Genomic DNA, 16534 nt, shown 5'->3' on the forward strand with positions numbered 1-16534 from the left:
CCTCTGGGACATGCTTGTGAATTAGGGCTATACAAATAAACTTGACTTGATTTGAGATCCGGGGAAGGTCATAGGCAGGTTGTGTACTCCTGGAAATGCTTCAGCTGACTTGCTTTGTGCCTATTGAACCCGGGCAACGCCGGGTACATTGCTAGTTACTCACTATGGCTATTAATTAATTAATTATTTATTCAAATTAATCTTGACTGTTAATGTGAAGTTGAAACTGTGCTGTTAGAATAGAAGTGGAATGAACCCAGTCATGGCTACAGTACCTGGTTTCCTGGGTGCTGTTGGTGCTGTGTGGCTGGCTCTTGGTGGAGTCTGAGGAGTTGGACTCAGAGTAGTTGACGGAGGAAGGGGAGGAGGAGGAGGAGGAGGACGCAGACGACGACACACCAGGGTATTTGCCTCCGACAAGGCCGGCCGCACCGTGGCTCTTTGACTTGTTGGGGGGAGTCACCCCGTTACTGCAGGTGGGGCTGTCTGCTCCTGGAGGGGTGGGGTGGGGTTAAACCACACACACACACACACACACACACACACACACACACACACACACACAGGTGAAACTCATACAGAGGCAGTCTGGTTTCATGAGATAGTTTCACTTGGAAAAGTCTAAGACATGTTGTTTTGTTTGTGTATAGTTAAAAAAAAATCAAAAAACAACTTCAGGCATCTAACCCAAAAAGCCACAGACAACTTCAGGCATCTAACCCAAAAAGCTACAGACAACTTCAGGCATCTAACCCAAAAAGCCACAGACAACTTCAGGCATCTAACCCAAAAAGCCACAGACAACTTCAGGCATCTAACCCAAAAAGCCACAGACAACTTCAGGCATCTAACCCAAAAAGCTACAGACAACTTCAGGCATTTAACCCAAAAAGCTACAGACAACTTCAGGCATCTAACCCAAACAGCTACAGACAACTTCAGGCATCTAACCCAAAAAGCCACAGACAACTTCAGGCATCTAACCCAAAAAGCCACAGACAACTTCAGGCATCTAACCCAAAAAGCCACAGACAACTTCAGGCATCTAACCCAAAAAGCTACAGACAACTTCAGGCATCTAACCCAAAAAGCTACAGACAACTTCAGGCATCTAACCCAAACAGCTACAGACAACTTCAGGCATCTAACCCAAAAAGCCACAGACAACTTCAGGCATCTAACCCAAAAAAGCTACAGACAACTTCAGGCATCTAACCCAAAAAGCTACAGACAACTTCAGGCATCTAACCCAAAAAGCCACAGACAACTTCAGGCATCTAACCCAAAAAGCCACAGACAACTTCAGGCATCTAACCCAAAAACCTACAGGCATCTTCAGGCATCTAACCCAAAAAGCTACAGACAACTTCAGGCATCTAACCCAAAAAGCCACAGACAACTTCAGGCATCTAACCCAAAAAACCACAGACAACTTCAGGCATCTAACCCAAAAAGCAACAGACAACTTCAGACATCTAACCCAAAAAGCTACAGACAACTTCAGGCATCTAACCCAAAAAGCCACAGACAACTTCGGGCATCTAACCCAAAAAGCTACAGACAACTTCAGGCATCTAACCCAAAAAGCCACAGACAACTTCAGGCATCTAACCCAAAAAGCCACAGACAACTTCAGGCATCTAACCCAAAAAAGCCACAGACAACTTCAGGCATCTAACCCAAAAAGCCACAGACAACTTCAGGCATCTGACCCAAAAAGCCACAGACAACTTCAGGCATCTAACCCAAAAAGCCACAGACAACTTCAGGCATCTAACCCAAAAAGCCACAGACAACTTCAGGCATCTAACCCAAAAAGCCACAGACAACTTCAGGCATCTAACCCAAAAAGCCACAGACAACTTCAGGCATCTAACCCAAAAAGCCACAGACAACTTCAGGCATCTAACCCAAAAAGCCACAGACAACTTCAGGCATCTAACCCAAAAAGCCACAGACAACTTCAGGCATCTAACCCAAACAGCTACAGACAACTTCAGGCATCTAACCCAAAAAGCCAGAGACAACTTCAGGCATCTAACCCAAAAAGCCACAGACAACTTCAGGCATCTAACCCAAAAAGCCACAGACAACTTCAGGCATCTAACCCAAAAAGCCACGGACAACTTCAGGCATCTAACCCAAAAAGCCACAGACAACTTCAGACATCTAACCCAAAAACCCACAGACAACTTCAGGCATCTAACCCAAAAAGCCACAGACAACTTCAGGCATCTAACCCAAAAAGCTACAGACAACTTCAGGCATCTAACCCAAAAAGCTACAGACAACTTCAGGCATCTAACCCAAAAAGCCATTCAAAAAGATCCATTGAGTTGGAGACGAGGGACCCCAGGCGACGCCAACTTCTTGGTTGGCCTAGAAAATGATGTCATCCCTGCGGCACTCTATTACCTTGCTCCCTAGGGAGGACACAATTTGTATGTGTGTGTGTGTGTGTGTGTGTGTGTGTGTGTGTTAGTGAATGAGTGAGTGTGTGTGTGTGAGTGTGTGTGTGTGTGTGTGTGTGTACCTCCGGCGTGCAGGTGTGTGTTGGTGGCTCCGTGGCGGGGGCTGAGGCTGGGCGAGCCGGGGTAACTGTCCTGGGATTTGGGGGAGCGAATGCTAAAGCAGCGGACCTCGCTGTCCGTACCGTTCACCATCTCCACAAACTGACGACACCTGGGAGGCACGAGCCACACACACACACACACACACACACACACACACACACACACGCACACTGCTGTTACCCTGCCTCCAACGTCACACACTAGACTTATCCATCACTCTGCACTCATCCCAGGTAAGCGGAGATGAAACTTGAAGGATACTTGGGGGGGAAATCAGGTCACAACAGGATCCAGGAAATCACATGAAAGTGTCGAGGCGTCTGGACGTGTTGACAGTTGGGGGGAAAGAAGAGGTTTTCATGATGGAGTAAATTTGCTAAAAGCCTCTGAGATGTGAGAATAGAGTGATCACACCCTGTGCAGGAGACTGGGTGTAGGTCATAGAGACTGGGTGTAGGTCATAGAGACTGGGTGGAGGTCATAGAGACTGGGTGGAGGTCATACAGACTGGGTGTAGGTCACAGAGACTGGGTGTAGGTCATAGAGACTGGGTGTAGGTCATAGAGACTGGGTGGAGGTCATAGAGACTGGGTGGAGGTCATAGCAGAGGGACACGCTGCTCCATCACTGAAGTGGAACATCTTTGGTATGAAAAAGTCAGGATGAACTTTTTAAAAAGAGAGCGAAGGGTAGAGCGTCAATGCTTTGGCTGGAAGGATACAGCATGTTATTGTATTTCTGTCCTGGATTTGAGATTGTTACCCTTAAAATACGCAGTTTTTATGCGGCGCAACCGCTTCTATGACTGAGTGACTGTCGGCATGAGCACGAGAGTTCACCTGAGATGTAGTCACCTGGAAGGGGGTTAGGGTTAGGCAGTTGTGAAAAGTCACCTGGGCGAATCCATGTGGTGCTCCTGGGCTTAACACATTGAGTGCCACAGCGCTTCAGTAAAATTGTCTGGAGCCTGTGCCAGATTCACTTCCATTCAGTTGAAAACAGCTATAGAATTTTTTCTATTAGGGCTATATGGACAGGGCTGGACTCTAATGAAACATTGGACACTCCTGCTTCTTTCAAAGAAGAAATTTTGTTTCTAGACAGTTCCATTATGAAATGACAGCCTCTGAAACAAGAGCACTTTCAAGGGTTTTCTGCTGTCTTTTTTTACTTTTCAAGATAAAGTCACTTTTATGAATACTTTTTGCACTCTAATTTCAAGCACATTCACTGACTCTAGCTACTATTTTCTGATGTAGTGACATGGTGTAGTTCTGTGCAGCCTGCATCATTCATGTGATGCAAAAAATCCATCACATGAACTAGCAGGGTACTTAATTATTAATGAGCATATCAAAATAACGCAAAAAAAGTTTTCATGCCTGAGGGAGGTGTAAAAGTTGGTGTTTCGATAAAAGGAAAATGGGTTAAGTGCAGTGGAAACAGATTAAGCGAATTTTTAACCGAACTCCATTCAAAAACCATGCAATTTTAATGGAAGAAGTCTGCGGGATAACAGGCGTTGGTGTAGCTACAGAGGTGCCCAAACTTTTTTGAATAGGGGCCAGATTAGATAATGTGAAAATGCCGGGGGGGCCAGGTGCTTCTAGCATCATATGGGTTATAAAAAATAAAATAAAAAATCACTACTCTAAGTATTTTGTTTATCATCTGAAAACATTAGTTCTGCATGTGCTGTTCCTACTTGGTGCTTGTACAAACAGTATGATAGTGCTGTCATCGTTAGGTGAAGGGAAAAAATGCAAATTGAACTTGCTTGATTAACCAGTACTGTGTGGAGGGCCAAATATAGTATATTTTGAGAGACAAGCCGAGGGCCACTTAAAATCTGTCCGCGGGCCACAATTGGCCCCAGGGCCAGACTTTGGACATGTCTGCTGTAGCAGATCAGCAGAAGCATAGCTGAGAACAGACCAAGCTTTCCATCATGATGTTTTCTCTTACATCACATTTATTCAGAGAACAGGTTCATTTCTCTCATTTTACGGTTCAACTGATGTCTGGTGCAGTTTTAATCTCGTCAATTCGTCTCCTCTTCAACAACTCCTAATATTACGCATAACGTAGTGGATAGAAGCGTGCATAATTTTGCATCTTCTTTTGCCGAATTTCTGAAAATTCTGTTCAAATTTGCGATACATTTGGGTGGAAACCCAAATGAGGGAGAAGCCTCATCTCGCTGTCATCGCGATTGCAGATAACAACGTCCAAGAGTAGCATTGTGGATGTGGATCTATGTTTATTAGTTTATTGCTATCCATTGCCTAGCCTCTCAGGATACCTCGTAGTGTTGCATTTACCCCCATGCACATCGTTTGACTTTTTCCCCCAACTTATAACTCCGTAAAACCAGAGGAAAATCCAGATTTCTACTGCTTCTCTATGGAGTTCTAGGCTCAGGATGTCCGACTGCGTTGTGCAGCTGGTACCAACTGTAATTGGGTCGTCTGCGTTCGAGGACGGGACTCAGCGATAGGTGAATCGAGTTCTGACTTTGTTTCAACATGGTACTGTAGGTTAGGTTTGATGATTTAATAGCTAACTTCAACATGAATAGGAGGTTTGTTTCAACATGGTACTGTAGGTTAGGTTTGATGATTTAATAGCTAACTTCAACATGAATAGGAGGTTTGTTTCAACATGGTACTGTAGGTTATAGGTTTGATGATTTAATAGCTAACTTACTTCAACATGAATAGGAGGTTTGTTTCAACATGGTAGTGTAGGTTATAGGTTTGATGATTTAATAGCTAACTTACTTCAACATGAATAGGAGGTTGGGATTGTGTTCTAGCAGGCCGGGATAAAGCTGCTGAGTGGCTTCTATAGCCTCACCCACCCGTCCTGCCAGCACCAGCTTCTGTATTCCTATTGGACAAAGGAAACAGGAGGTCAGCACTTAGGCATTTATACTGGTCAAGAGGAACCGCACCAAGTTCGACCGTCGACCAAAACGATAAAAAAAATCTTCACAAAATGATGTGGATTGGATGTGGAAATTATGACATGATTATAATCCGTACTAAGAGAGAGAACAGAAGAAGATGTGAAGACAAAGATATCAGAAAGATGTTTAGGTGCTGATGCTGAATTATGGTAGTAGCGATGGATGACCACAATTCCTGTACATGCTTTGGTGCTGATGTGTGTTTTCCTCACTCACTCTGTCTGTTCTTTATAGAGGACTGGTCCTCTTGTATCAGGGTCTCCGTGGCTCTGGCGAAGGCTGTTGCTGTGGCACAGTAGCCATGATGGACCAGGTAGCTGGACACCATACTGAGAGAACACAGAGAACATGGGTTTAAAGATGGACCAGGTAGCTGGACACCATACTGAGAGAACACAGAACATGGGTTTAAAGATGTCATATATTCAAATGATTTGAAGGTAAACACCAACACAGACACCCAAATCATCCAGATCATTTGTTCCGGTGCTCCATGCCAACACTTTAGCTGCACTATGCTGAGTGACAGTAGGTGAAGTAAGAAGAACCTTTTAGTAATAAACAGTGTTGAATGTTTTTTAGATTCATATATTTTAAAGATGAAATATCATCAACTCAATACAGCTGATGTAGCCAGGTTTATACTTGGAACTATTTCAGGTGAGCAAGCACCTGTTTATCCAAAGTGCAGTGATTTTAGCTGCTGTACAGTCTCTCATTACCCACCACCTTCACACCCTATAGAAACAGGTAAAGTAAGTAGTGCCTGGCACTTCAAAACACTATGTTACTTTTGTTTCATATTTGTGTCAATTTGACCAATCTTGTACACAGAACTGCCAGACAAAACTGTTCCTCACTTCTGAGAGAATGCTAGTCGCCTACTATGACTCAACATAGTGTAGCTGGAGTGTTAGCATGGAACAGCAGAGCCAGTGATCAGCCTGGGACACACTGGTTATTTTGGTGTCTGTGTTCTCATCAGTGTAGACTTAAGACTGGGTTTAGTCCTGACAGTGACAGCAACTTCCAGACTGTTCTATTGATATATCTATATATATATATATATCTATATATATATATATATCTCTCACGCACACAATGTGCTGACAGAATATGGTAATTCAGTTGATGTGTGAGCGTGAATAAATCAGTGCATCTGCAAACTTCATCAAGCTAAATCTATGACTTTAAAGTCCTTTTTAATGCCAGTTATAAAGCGCTTTTATCCAAAGCGCTTTACAGTCAGTAGGTACATTCACCCATTCACACACCGATGGTGGCAGGTTACCACGCAGGGTGCTGTCACACCATCAGGAGCAATTTGGGGTTCAGTATCTTGCCCAAGGACACTTCGACATGCAGACTGGAGGAGCCGGGAATCAAACCACCGACCTCTTTTATCCAAAGGGATTAGTGGACGACCCGCTCTACCTCCTGAGCTACAGCCGCCCCTCTGTACAGATCAGAATGGCCGACTCAGGAGAAGAACAGCACGCCACGCTGAATGCTATACTGAACAGTTGAGGCCTTGAATATAGATCATTAAATTCAAGAGTGAGTGTGTGTGTGTGTGTGTGTGTGTGTGTGTGTGTGTGTCTTACTTCTGCAGGACGGCCTGCCACTCCCCCAGCCTCTCTCTCTGTAGCCGTTTTCCCACATGCGCTTTTTACCGCTAAATGACCGGAACGTGGTCTAATGCCTTCATGTGTGAAAGTTGTTTTCCGGTATAAGCGCGACCCCGTCATCGCAGACATTTCACCAGTTTCGAGCCAGTCACAAGAGCGGTATGTGCGATCAGGGACACAAGTGTGAAACGTGTCAAGTCATTTGCCGGTCCTTCTCTCATGGGCGAGGTGTACACACGTTGCTTAATGTTCCAGAGGGCATAATCTAATCATTCGCGCACATTAAAGCAAACTGGTGAAATGATCTTGTGATAATAAGAGCGGTATGTCAGCTTCATGTGTGGGCGTGCTGATTTCCCCCTCTCTCCTCTCTGCTGCCTGCTCGCTCTCTGGCCACAGTCCTTCAGTCCTCCTCCTTCAGTCAGCAGCCCGACAGGGACACAGACAGCTCTGAGAGTCTTGCAAGCCGCCCAACGCTTGTTGAGAAAGCAAATGCACGAAGCGAAATGTGGAAGTATTTTGCTTACGTTGCCGACAGTGAAGGCAAGCCCGGACACATCAAACGAAGCCAGTCTGTAAAAAGTGCTTCAACGCGACGCAGGTGAACGGACATCGAACCAGCCAGGCTATTTCTCTCAGACAGGGATCCCAACTTCTTCAAATATTTCAGTTCAAAGACTGGTTAGCGAATGTGAAGGATACAACATACAAGCCCTCTTAAGTTAAACGAGTGTGATTTATTGTGTGACAAGCAAACTTATTTCACCATCGGAGTTTTGCCGACACGTCACTCCCCACCCGCTCTGCAGTGCCGCCCCGCCCCCCAACATACAGGCAATTTCGCTGCTATATTCCCACATGCGAGAGCCCAGGTGTGAAGGGAAATGTCCGATATTGACTTACAGGTAATTTTCCGGTACGCATGTGGGAAAATGGCTTCTGTGTGTGTGTGTGTGTGTGTGCGTGTGTGTGTGCGTGTGTCTTACTTCTGCAGCACGGCCTGCCACTCCCCCAGCCTCTCTCCTATGGGGAAGCGAGCGATCATGCCGTGGATCTTGGCCCTCCACTCGCTCATGTAGTCCTCGATGTCGAACACAAAGGGCTGCTGGCCAAAGTTAGCGTCTACGATCTCGCCGGGGGTCTGAAGCCCCACGGTCGGGTACAGGTTGGGCTGGTGGACAGGAAAGACAGCAACGATACATTCACTTAAAAAGATCATTTAAAGACACTGGAAGAGGACGTTGAGTTGTTGTTCGAGCCACTGGGGCCATCGGACAAAAACCTGAGTTTCCACCAACATAAACTGCAGTCAGACATGGACCATGCAGTTTATCAATCCCAATATGAGAAGACTGGCATCACAAGGATCGTGTGTGTGTGTGTGTGTGTGTGTGTGTGTGTGTGTGTGTGTGTGTGTGTGTGTGTGTGTGTGTGTGTGTGTGTGTGTGTGTGTGCGTGTGCGTGTATATATATATATACTGTATATACCGGTATACATATATACGTACCTGACACACACACACACACACACAGACACACACAGACACACACACACACACGCACAATGCATCCCTAACCCTATGGCTATAAAGAAAAAGATAGAAGAACATGGTGCATCATGCGGAGAAGATGTAGATACTCACAGGGAGGTCTGTGAAGGCCACACCTAGAGGATGCAAAGTAAAACACAACAACAAAGTGAGTTGGTCCATAAATGTCTACATGATGCTAACAACAAGCTATGAATTAAACATTCTATGAATAACTAGACTAGTAAATCAATGACAATGAGCTCTCTATATATATATAATATATACTGTATATATATGTTATATCATCAACTCTAAATGTTCACCTGTATCTACACAATAGAAAATATCTGGACCAACCTAGGCTGATGCCATTTTTGGTGTAGAAGCAGGTGTTGTTAATGAGATTAACACAGCAGCCAATCACGTCGCCGGTGGTGAAGGTGGGGCCGTAGGGCTGTCCGGTCCCTGAGGAGCAGAAGGAGTGTCCATCGTCTCCGTGGTATCCGTACGAGTGCTTGTCCCATCCTGAAACGAGACAAGGAGCAGGATCTGGTTACACCTGTGACCTGTGACCTGTGACCCTGATGACAAATCTAACCCTCAAACTGGACAAACTCATCTCCCTCTCTGCCTTCAGACTCACTATTTCAGACTCCCTCACTGATTCTTGTACATGCTTCCCTTCTCTGTAGGGTAGCACTTGTATCACTTCCATTACACACCCCCTCTGTCCACCTTTACTTGTTTTTATGCCCCCTTGCGCTCATGTCTGCTCACTTTCTGTTTTTATGCCTCTCTGTGTTAATGTTGCTGTCCTTGTTGATGCTTGCTGTTGTGTTGTGTGCTTCTTACTGCTGTGTTTAATGCTTATTGTTGTTTTGTTGCATCTCATTTAATTGTCGATTTAATTGTAGTTTTATGTGCTTTGTTTTTAACATGTTTGATCTTTTAGCCCTCCTCCCTTTTCCCCTTATGAGGCAGGCCCACTTTGTAAATAAGAATTTTGTTCTTAATTGTCTGGCCTGGTAAAATAAAGGTAAAATAAAAAAATAAAATAAATAACCTCGACTCAGGCCCCCGTGACTGACTGACTTTGCAGCACCCTGTCCCCTCAGCACCCTGACCTCGCAGCACCCTGACCCCGCAGCACCCTGTCCCCGCACCACCCTGACCCCGCAGCACCCTGTCCCCTCAGCACCCTGACCTCGCAGCACCCTGTCCCCTCAGCACCCTGTCCCCTCAGCACCCTGTCCCCTCAGCACCCTGACCCCGCAGCACCCTGACCCCGCAGCACCCTGACCCCGCAGCACCCTGACCTCGCAGCACCCTGTCCCCTCAGCACCCTGTCTTCGCAGCACCCTGACCCCTCAGCACCCTGACCCCGCAGCACCCTGTCCCCGCAGCACCCTGTCCCCTCAGCACCCTGACCCCGCAGCACCCTGTCCCCTCAGCACCCTGACCCCGCAGCACCCTGACCCCGCAGCACCCTGACCCCGCAGCACCCTGACCTCGCAGCACCCTGACCTCGCAGCACCCTGACCCCGCAGCACCCTGACCCCGCAGCACCCTGACCCCGCAGCACCCTGACCCCGCAGCACCCTGACCTCGCAGCACCCTGACCCTGCAGCACCCTGTCCCCTCAGCACCCTGTCCCCTCAGCACCCTGTCCCCGCAGCACCCTGACCCCGCAGCACCCTGTCCCCTCAGCACCCTGACCCCGCAGCACCCTGACCCCGCAGCACCCTGACCCCCGTAGCACCCTGACCTTGCAGCACCCTGACCTCGCAGCACCCTGACCTCGCAGCACCCTGACCCCGCACCACCCTGACCCCGCACCACCCTGTCCCCTCAGCATCCTGTCCCCGCAGCACCCTGTCCCCGCACCACCCTGACCCCGCAGCACCCTGACCCCGCACCACCCTGACCCCGCAGCACCCTGTCCCCTCAGCACCCTGACCTCGCAGCACCCTGTCCCCTCAGCACCCTGACCCCGCAGCACCCTGACCTCGCAGCACCCTGTCCCCTCAGCACCCTGTCCCCTCAGCACCCTGACCTCGCAGCACCCTGACCCCTCAGCACCCTGTCCTCGCAGCACCCTGACCCCGCAGCACCCTGACCCCGCAGCACCCTGTCCCCTCAGCACCCTGACCTCGCACCACCCTGACCCCGCAGCACCCTGTCCCCGCAGCACCCTGACCCCGCAGCACCCTGACCCCGCAGCACCCTGACCCCGCAGCACCCTGACCCCGCAGCACCCTGACCTCGCACCACCCTGACCCCGCAGCACCCTGTCCCCGCAGCACCCTGACCCCGCAGCACCCTGTCCCCGCAGCACCCTGTCCCCTCAGCACCCTGACCTCGCAGCACCCTGTCCCCGCAGCACCCTGTCCCCGCAGCACCCTGACCTCGCAGCACCCTGACCTCGCAGCACCCTGACCTCGCAGCACCCTGACCCCGCAGCACCCTGACCCCGCAGCACCCTGACCTCACAGCACCCTGTCCCCACACCACCCTGTCCCCTCAGCACCCTGACCTCGCAGCACCCTGACCCCGCAGCACCCTGTCCCCGCAGCACCCTGACCTCGCAGCACCCTGTCCCCGCAGCACCCTGACCTGGCAGCACCCTGACCCCTCAGCACCCTGACCCCACAGCACCCTGACCCCGCAGCACCCTGACCCCACAGCACCCTGACCTCGCAGCACCCTGACCTCGCAGCACCCTGACCCCGCAGCACCCTGTAGGGGTGCACCGATCACATTTTTTGCCACCGATCATCGATTGCCGATCGCCTATGGGAAATATCTGCCCAACCGATTATCGACCGATCACCGATATATAAACTCCTCAAAGAAAGTTTGGAAACGTTATTTTAGGTCGATTATTTCTCCCCTTTAATAATACCAATTGGCATTGTATTTTATATCGTTGGAAAGCCTGATTAGTGATAGGGCTTTTTTGATTTAAAAAAGAAAAGAAAAAAAAAATTACGTATATAAAAAAAGAAATTATATAAAAAAATATCGGCAATCAGCCGAAATATCGGCAATCAGCCGATCGCATATTTGAGGTCAAAATCGGCCGATACAGATTGCTTGCCGATCGATCGGTGCACAGCTCACAGATAGCACAGCTCATTCAGTTCTTAGGAAGGTTTCACTGCTAATTGAATTTTGCAGGAACTCCTCTTCCTGAATTGACGGAGCAGGAAGTCATCATGCTTCAGAGTACCTGTGTCTGTCAGTGTCTCTCTCTCTCTCTGTCTGTCAGTGTCTCTCTCTCTGACTGTCAGTGTCTCTCTCTCTCTGTCAGTGTCTCTCTCTCTGTCTGTCAGTGTCTCTCTCTGTCTGTCAGTGTCTCTCTCTCTGTCTGTCAGTGTCTCTCTCTGTCTGTCAGTGTCTCTCTCTCTGTCTGTCAGTGTCTCTCTCTCTCTGTCTGTCAGTGTCTCTCTGTCTGTCAGTGTCTCTCTCTCTGACTGTCAGTGTCTCTCTCTCTCTGTCTGTCAGTGTCTCTCTCTCTCTGTCTGTCAGTGTCTCTCTCTCTCTGTCTGTCAGTGTCTCTCTCTCTGTCTGTCAGTGTCTCTCTCTCCGTCTGTCAGTGTCTCTCTCTCCCACTGAGCTCCTCAATCACAGCTTGTGATTTGCCAAAAAGCAAAGCAGGGATAGTGAAAGTAGGTCGTGGGTGAACTGGGATATTATACGCGTGCTCGTGTGTGTGTGTGTGTGTGTGTGTGTGTGTAATGAAGTATTAGCCTAAGTCTAGATGTGGGCATTTGTGTTTATGTTGCGTTTGCTATGTGCGTGGTTGTTTGAGTGTGAGTGCATAGTTACTGTTGTGTGTCTGTGTGCGCTCCTGTGTGCATGTGTGCGTGTGTGTGTGTGTGTGTGTGTGCGTGTGTGCGTGCGTGCGTGTGTGTGTGTGTGTGTGTGGGACGAGGTATTAGATTAATCTGCTGACAGGGTTATTGCCTCTAAAGCCAGGCTCACTCCTCCAACATGCTAATGAAATGAGAGCAGGCGTCCACAGCAGGACCAGACACAGAACAGGACCAGACACACAGCAGGAACAGACACAGAACAGGACCAGACACAGAGCAGGACCAGACACACAGCAGGACCAGACACACAGCAGGACCAGACACAGAACAGGACCAGACACAGAACAGGACCAGACACAGAGCAGGACCAGACACACAGAACAGGACCAGACACACAGCAGGACCAGACACAGAACAGGACCAGACACACAGAACAGGACCAGACACACAGCAGGACCAGACACACAGCAGGACCAGACACAGAACAGGACCAGACACACAGCAGGACCAGACACACAGCAGGACCAGACACAGAACAGGACCAGACACACAGCAGGACCAGACACACAGCAGGACCAGACACAGAGCAGGACCAGACACAGAACAGGACCAGACACAGAGCAGGACCAGACCCACAGCAGGACCAGACACAGAACAGGACCAGACACAGAGCAGGACCAGACACAGAACAGGACCAGACACACAGCAGGACCAGACACACAGCAGGACCAGACACACAGCAGGACCAGACACAGAACAGGACCAGACACACAGCAGGACCAGACACACAGCAGGACCAGACACAGAACAGGACCAGACACAGAGCAGGACCAGACACACAACAGGACCAGACACACAACAGGACCAGACACACAGCAGGACCAGACACACAGCAGGACCAGACACAGAACAGGACCAGACACAGAACAGGACCAGACACACAGCAGGACCAGACACAGAACAGGACCAGACACACAGCAGGACCAGACACACAGCAGGACCAGACACACAGCAGGACCAGACACAGAACAGGACCAGACACAGAACAGGACCAGACACACAGCAGGACCAGACACAGAACAGGACCAGACACAGAGCAGGACCAGACACAGAACAGGACCAGACACAGAGCAGGACCAGACACAGAACAGGACCAGACACAGAGCAGGACCAGACCCACAGCAGGACCAGACACAGAACAGGACCAGACACAGAGCAGGACCAGACACAGAACAGGACCAGACACACAGCAGGACCAGACACACAGCAGGACCAGACCCACAGCAGGACCAGACACAGAACAGGACCAGACACAGAGCAGGACCAGACACAGAACAGGACCAGACACACAGCAGGACCAGACACACAGCAGGACCAGACACACAGCAGGACCAGACACACAGCAGGACCAGACACACAGCAGGACCAGACACAGAACAGGACCAGACACACAGCAGGACCAGACACACAGCAGGACCAGACACAGAACAGGACCAGACACACAGCAGGACCAGACACACAGCAGGACCAGACACAGAACAGGACCAGACACAGAACAGGACCAGACACACAGCAGGACCAGACACAGAGCAGGACCAGACACACAGCAGGACCAGACACAGAGCAGGACCAGACACACAGCAGGACCAGACACACAGCAGGACCAGACACACAGCAGGACCAGACACAGAACAGGACCAGACACACAGCAGGACCAGACACAGAGCAGGACCAGACACACAGCAGGACCAGACACACAGCAGGACCAGACACAGAGCAGGACCAGACACACAGCAGGACCAGACACAGAACAGGACCAGACACAGAACAGGACCAGACACAGAGCAGGACCAGACACAGAACAGGACCAGACACACAGCAGGACCAGACACAGAGCAGGACCAGACACAGAACAGGACCAGACACAGAGCAGGACCAGACACAGAGCAGGACCAGACACAGAACAGGACCAGACACAGAGCAGGACCAGACACACAGCAGGACCAGGCACAGAACAGGACCAGACACAGAGCAGGACCAGACACAGAGCAGGACCAGACACAGAGCAGGACCAGACACAGAACAGGACCAGACACAGAGCAGGACCAGACACAGAACAGGACCAGACACAGAGCAGGACCAGACACAGAGCAGGACCAGGCACAGAACAGGACCAGACACACAGCAGGACCAGACACAGAGCAGGACCAGACACAGAACAGGACCAGACACAGAACAGGACCAGACACAGAACAGGACCAGACACACAGCAGGACCAGACACAGAACAGGACCAGACACAGAGCAGGACCAGACACAGAACAGGACCAGACACAGAGCAGGACCAGACACAGAGCAGGACCAGACACAGAACAGGACCAGACACAGAGCAGGACCAGACACAGAACAGGACCAGACACAGAACAGGACCAGACACAGAACAGGACCAGGCACAGAGCAGGACTAGACACAGAACAGGACCAGACACAGAACAGGACCAGACACAGAACAGGACCAGACACAGAACAGGACCAGACACAGAACAGGACCAGACACAGAGCAGGCCTCCACAGCAGGTTGACACACGGACACACGCGTACGCACGCTAACACAAACAAGTACGCACGCAAACGCAATCGTTCAGACGCCAACACACACATTAGGCTAATTATGGCTAATAAAATGAGCATCATGATTATTTTGCTTGCATCCATTTTGTTTATAGGTTCTTAACCTAAATGCCTTCACATTCATCATGTCTTTTAAGAACCTGAGTCCAGTGCATTTTGTGTTTGTTCTGGGACCATCACCTCTGTAGCCTTAGCTTATGGCCATTTGTATTCTAAGTCACTTATTTTGTAAGGAGTCTATTTGGGTGTTTGGGGGATTTTATTTTGAAGTTGGTGGCAAAGGTCGGTGGCAAACTGGGTCCAAATTAAAGTCATTTCAGTTTGGATTACGTTGATGAATGGTTTTGCAGCCCTACAGCAGCAAGCTAAACCCAGGGTGAAGAATCGCTCCTGGCCACAATCAATTGATTGTGGAAGCCAATATCGACATTGGGATTAATTACAATTAATTAAATTGTGCACCCCGAACACACACCTGAGTCCAGGACACACATGCACTGTCTGGCACAAACACACACACCTGAGTCCAGGACACACATGCACTGTCTGGCATAAACACACACACCTGAGTCCAGGACACACATGCACTGTCTGGCACAAACACACACCTGAGTCCAGGACACACATGCACTGTCTGGCACAAACACACACACCTGAGTCCAGGACACACATGCACTGTCTGGCATAAACACACACACCTGAGTCCAGGACACACATGCACTGTCTGGCACAAACACACACCTGAGTCCAGGACACACATGCACTGTCTGGCACAAACACACACCTGAGTCCAGGACACACATGCACTGTCTGGCACAAACACACACACCTGAGTCCAGGACACACATGCACTGTCTGGCACAAACACACACCTGAGTCCAGAACACACATGCACTGTCTGGCACAAACACACACACCTGAGTCCAGAACACACATGCACTGTCTGGCACAAACACACACACCTGAGTCCAGGACACACATGCACTGTCTGGCATAAACACACACACCTGAGTCCAGGACACACATGCACTGTCTGGCACAAACACACACACCTGAGTCCAGGACACACATGCACTGTCTGGCACAAACACACACACCTGAGTCCAGAACACACATGCACTGTCTGGCACAAACACACACACCTGAGTCCAGGACACACATGCACTGTCTGGCATAAACACACACACCTGAGTCCAGGACACACATGCACTGTCTGGCATAAACACACACACCTGAGTCCAGGACACACATGCACTGTCTGGCACAAACACACACCTGAGTCCAGGACACACATGCACTGTCTGGCACAAACACACACCTGAGTCCAGGACACACATGCACTGTCTGGCACAAACACACACACCTGAGTCCAGAACACACATGCACTGT

The 16534-nt window shown here is 49.6% G+C and overlaps 1 protein-coding gene across 2 annotated transcripts in view; it reads right to left on the minus strand.

Annotated features, from left to right (window-relative positions):
- Positions 1 to 16534, minus strand: part of ranbp10 (RAN binding protein 10) — a 48644-nt gene that overhangs the window by 11349 nt on the left and 20761 nt on the right. For both annotated transcript variants that reach the window (XR_014553515.1, XM_083655067.1), the window contains exons 4-10: positions 9059 to 9226; positions 8813 to 8835; positions 8156 to 8340; positions 5758 to 5870; positions 5354 to 5462; positions 2534 to 2682; positions 276 to 492 (exon numbers count right to left, since the gene is read on the minus strand). Coding sequence is in view for 1 of the 2 variants with exons in the window: in XM_083655067.1 (XP_083511193.1) it covers positions 276 to 492; positions 2534 to 2682; positions 5354 to 5462; positions 5758 to 5870; positions 8156 to 8340; positions 8813 to 8835; positions 9059 to 9226 (964 nt within the window). In the remaining variant the exon portion in view is untranslated. The remainder of the gene's footprint in view (positions 1 to 275; positions 493 to 2533; positions 2683 to 5353; positions 5463 to 5757; positions 5871 to 8155; positions 8341 to 8812; positions 8836 to 9058; positions 9227 to 16534) is intronic.

This window comes from Poromitra crassiceps (genome assembly GCF_964638095.1).
Source record: "Poromitra crassiceps genome assembly, chromosome: 18".
Classification (NCBI taxonomy): Eukaryota; Metazoa; Chordata; class Actinopteri; order Beryciformes; family Melamphaidae; genus Poromitra; species Poromitra crassiceps.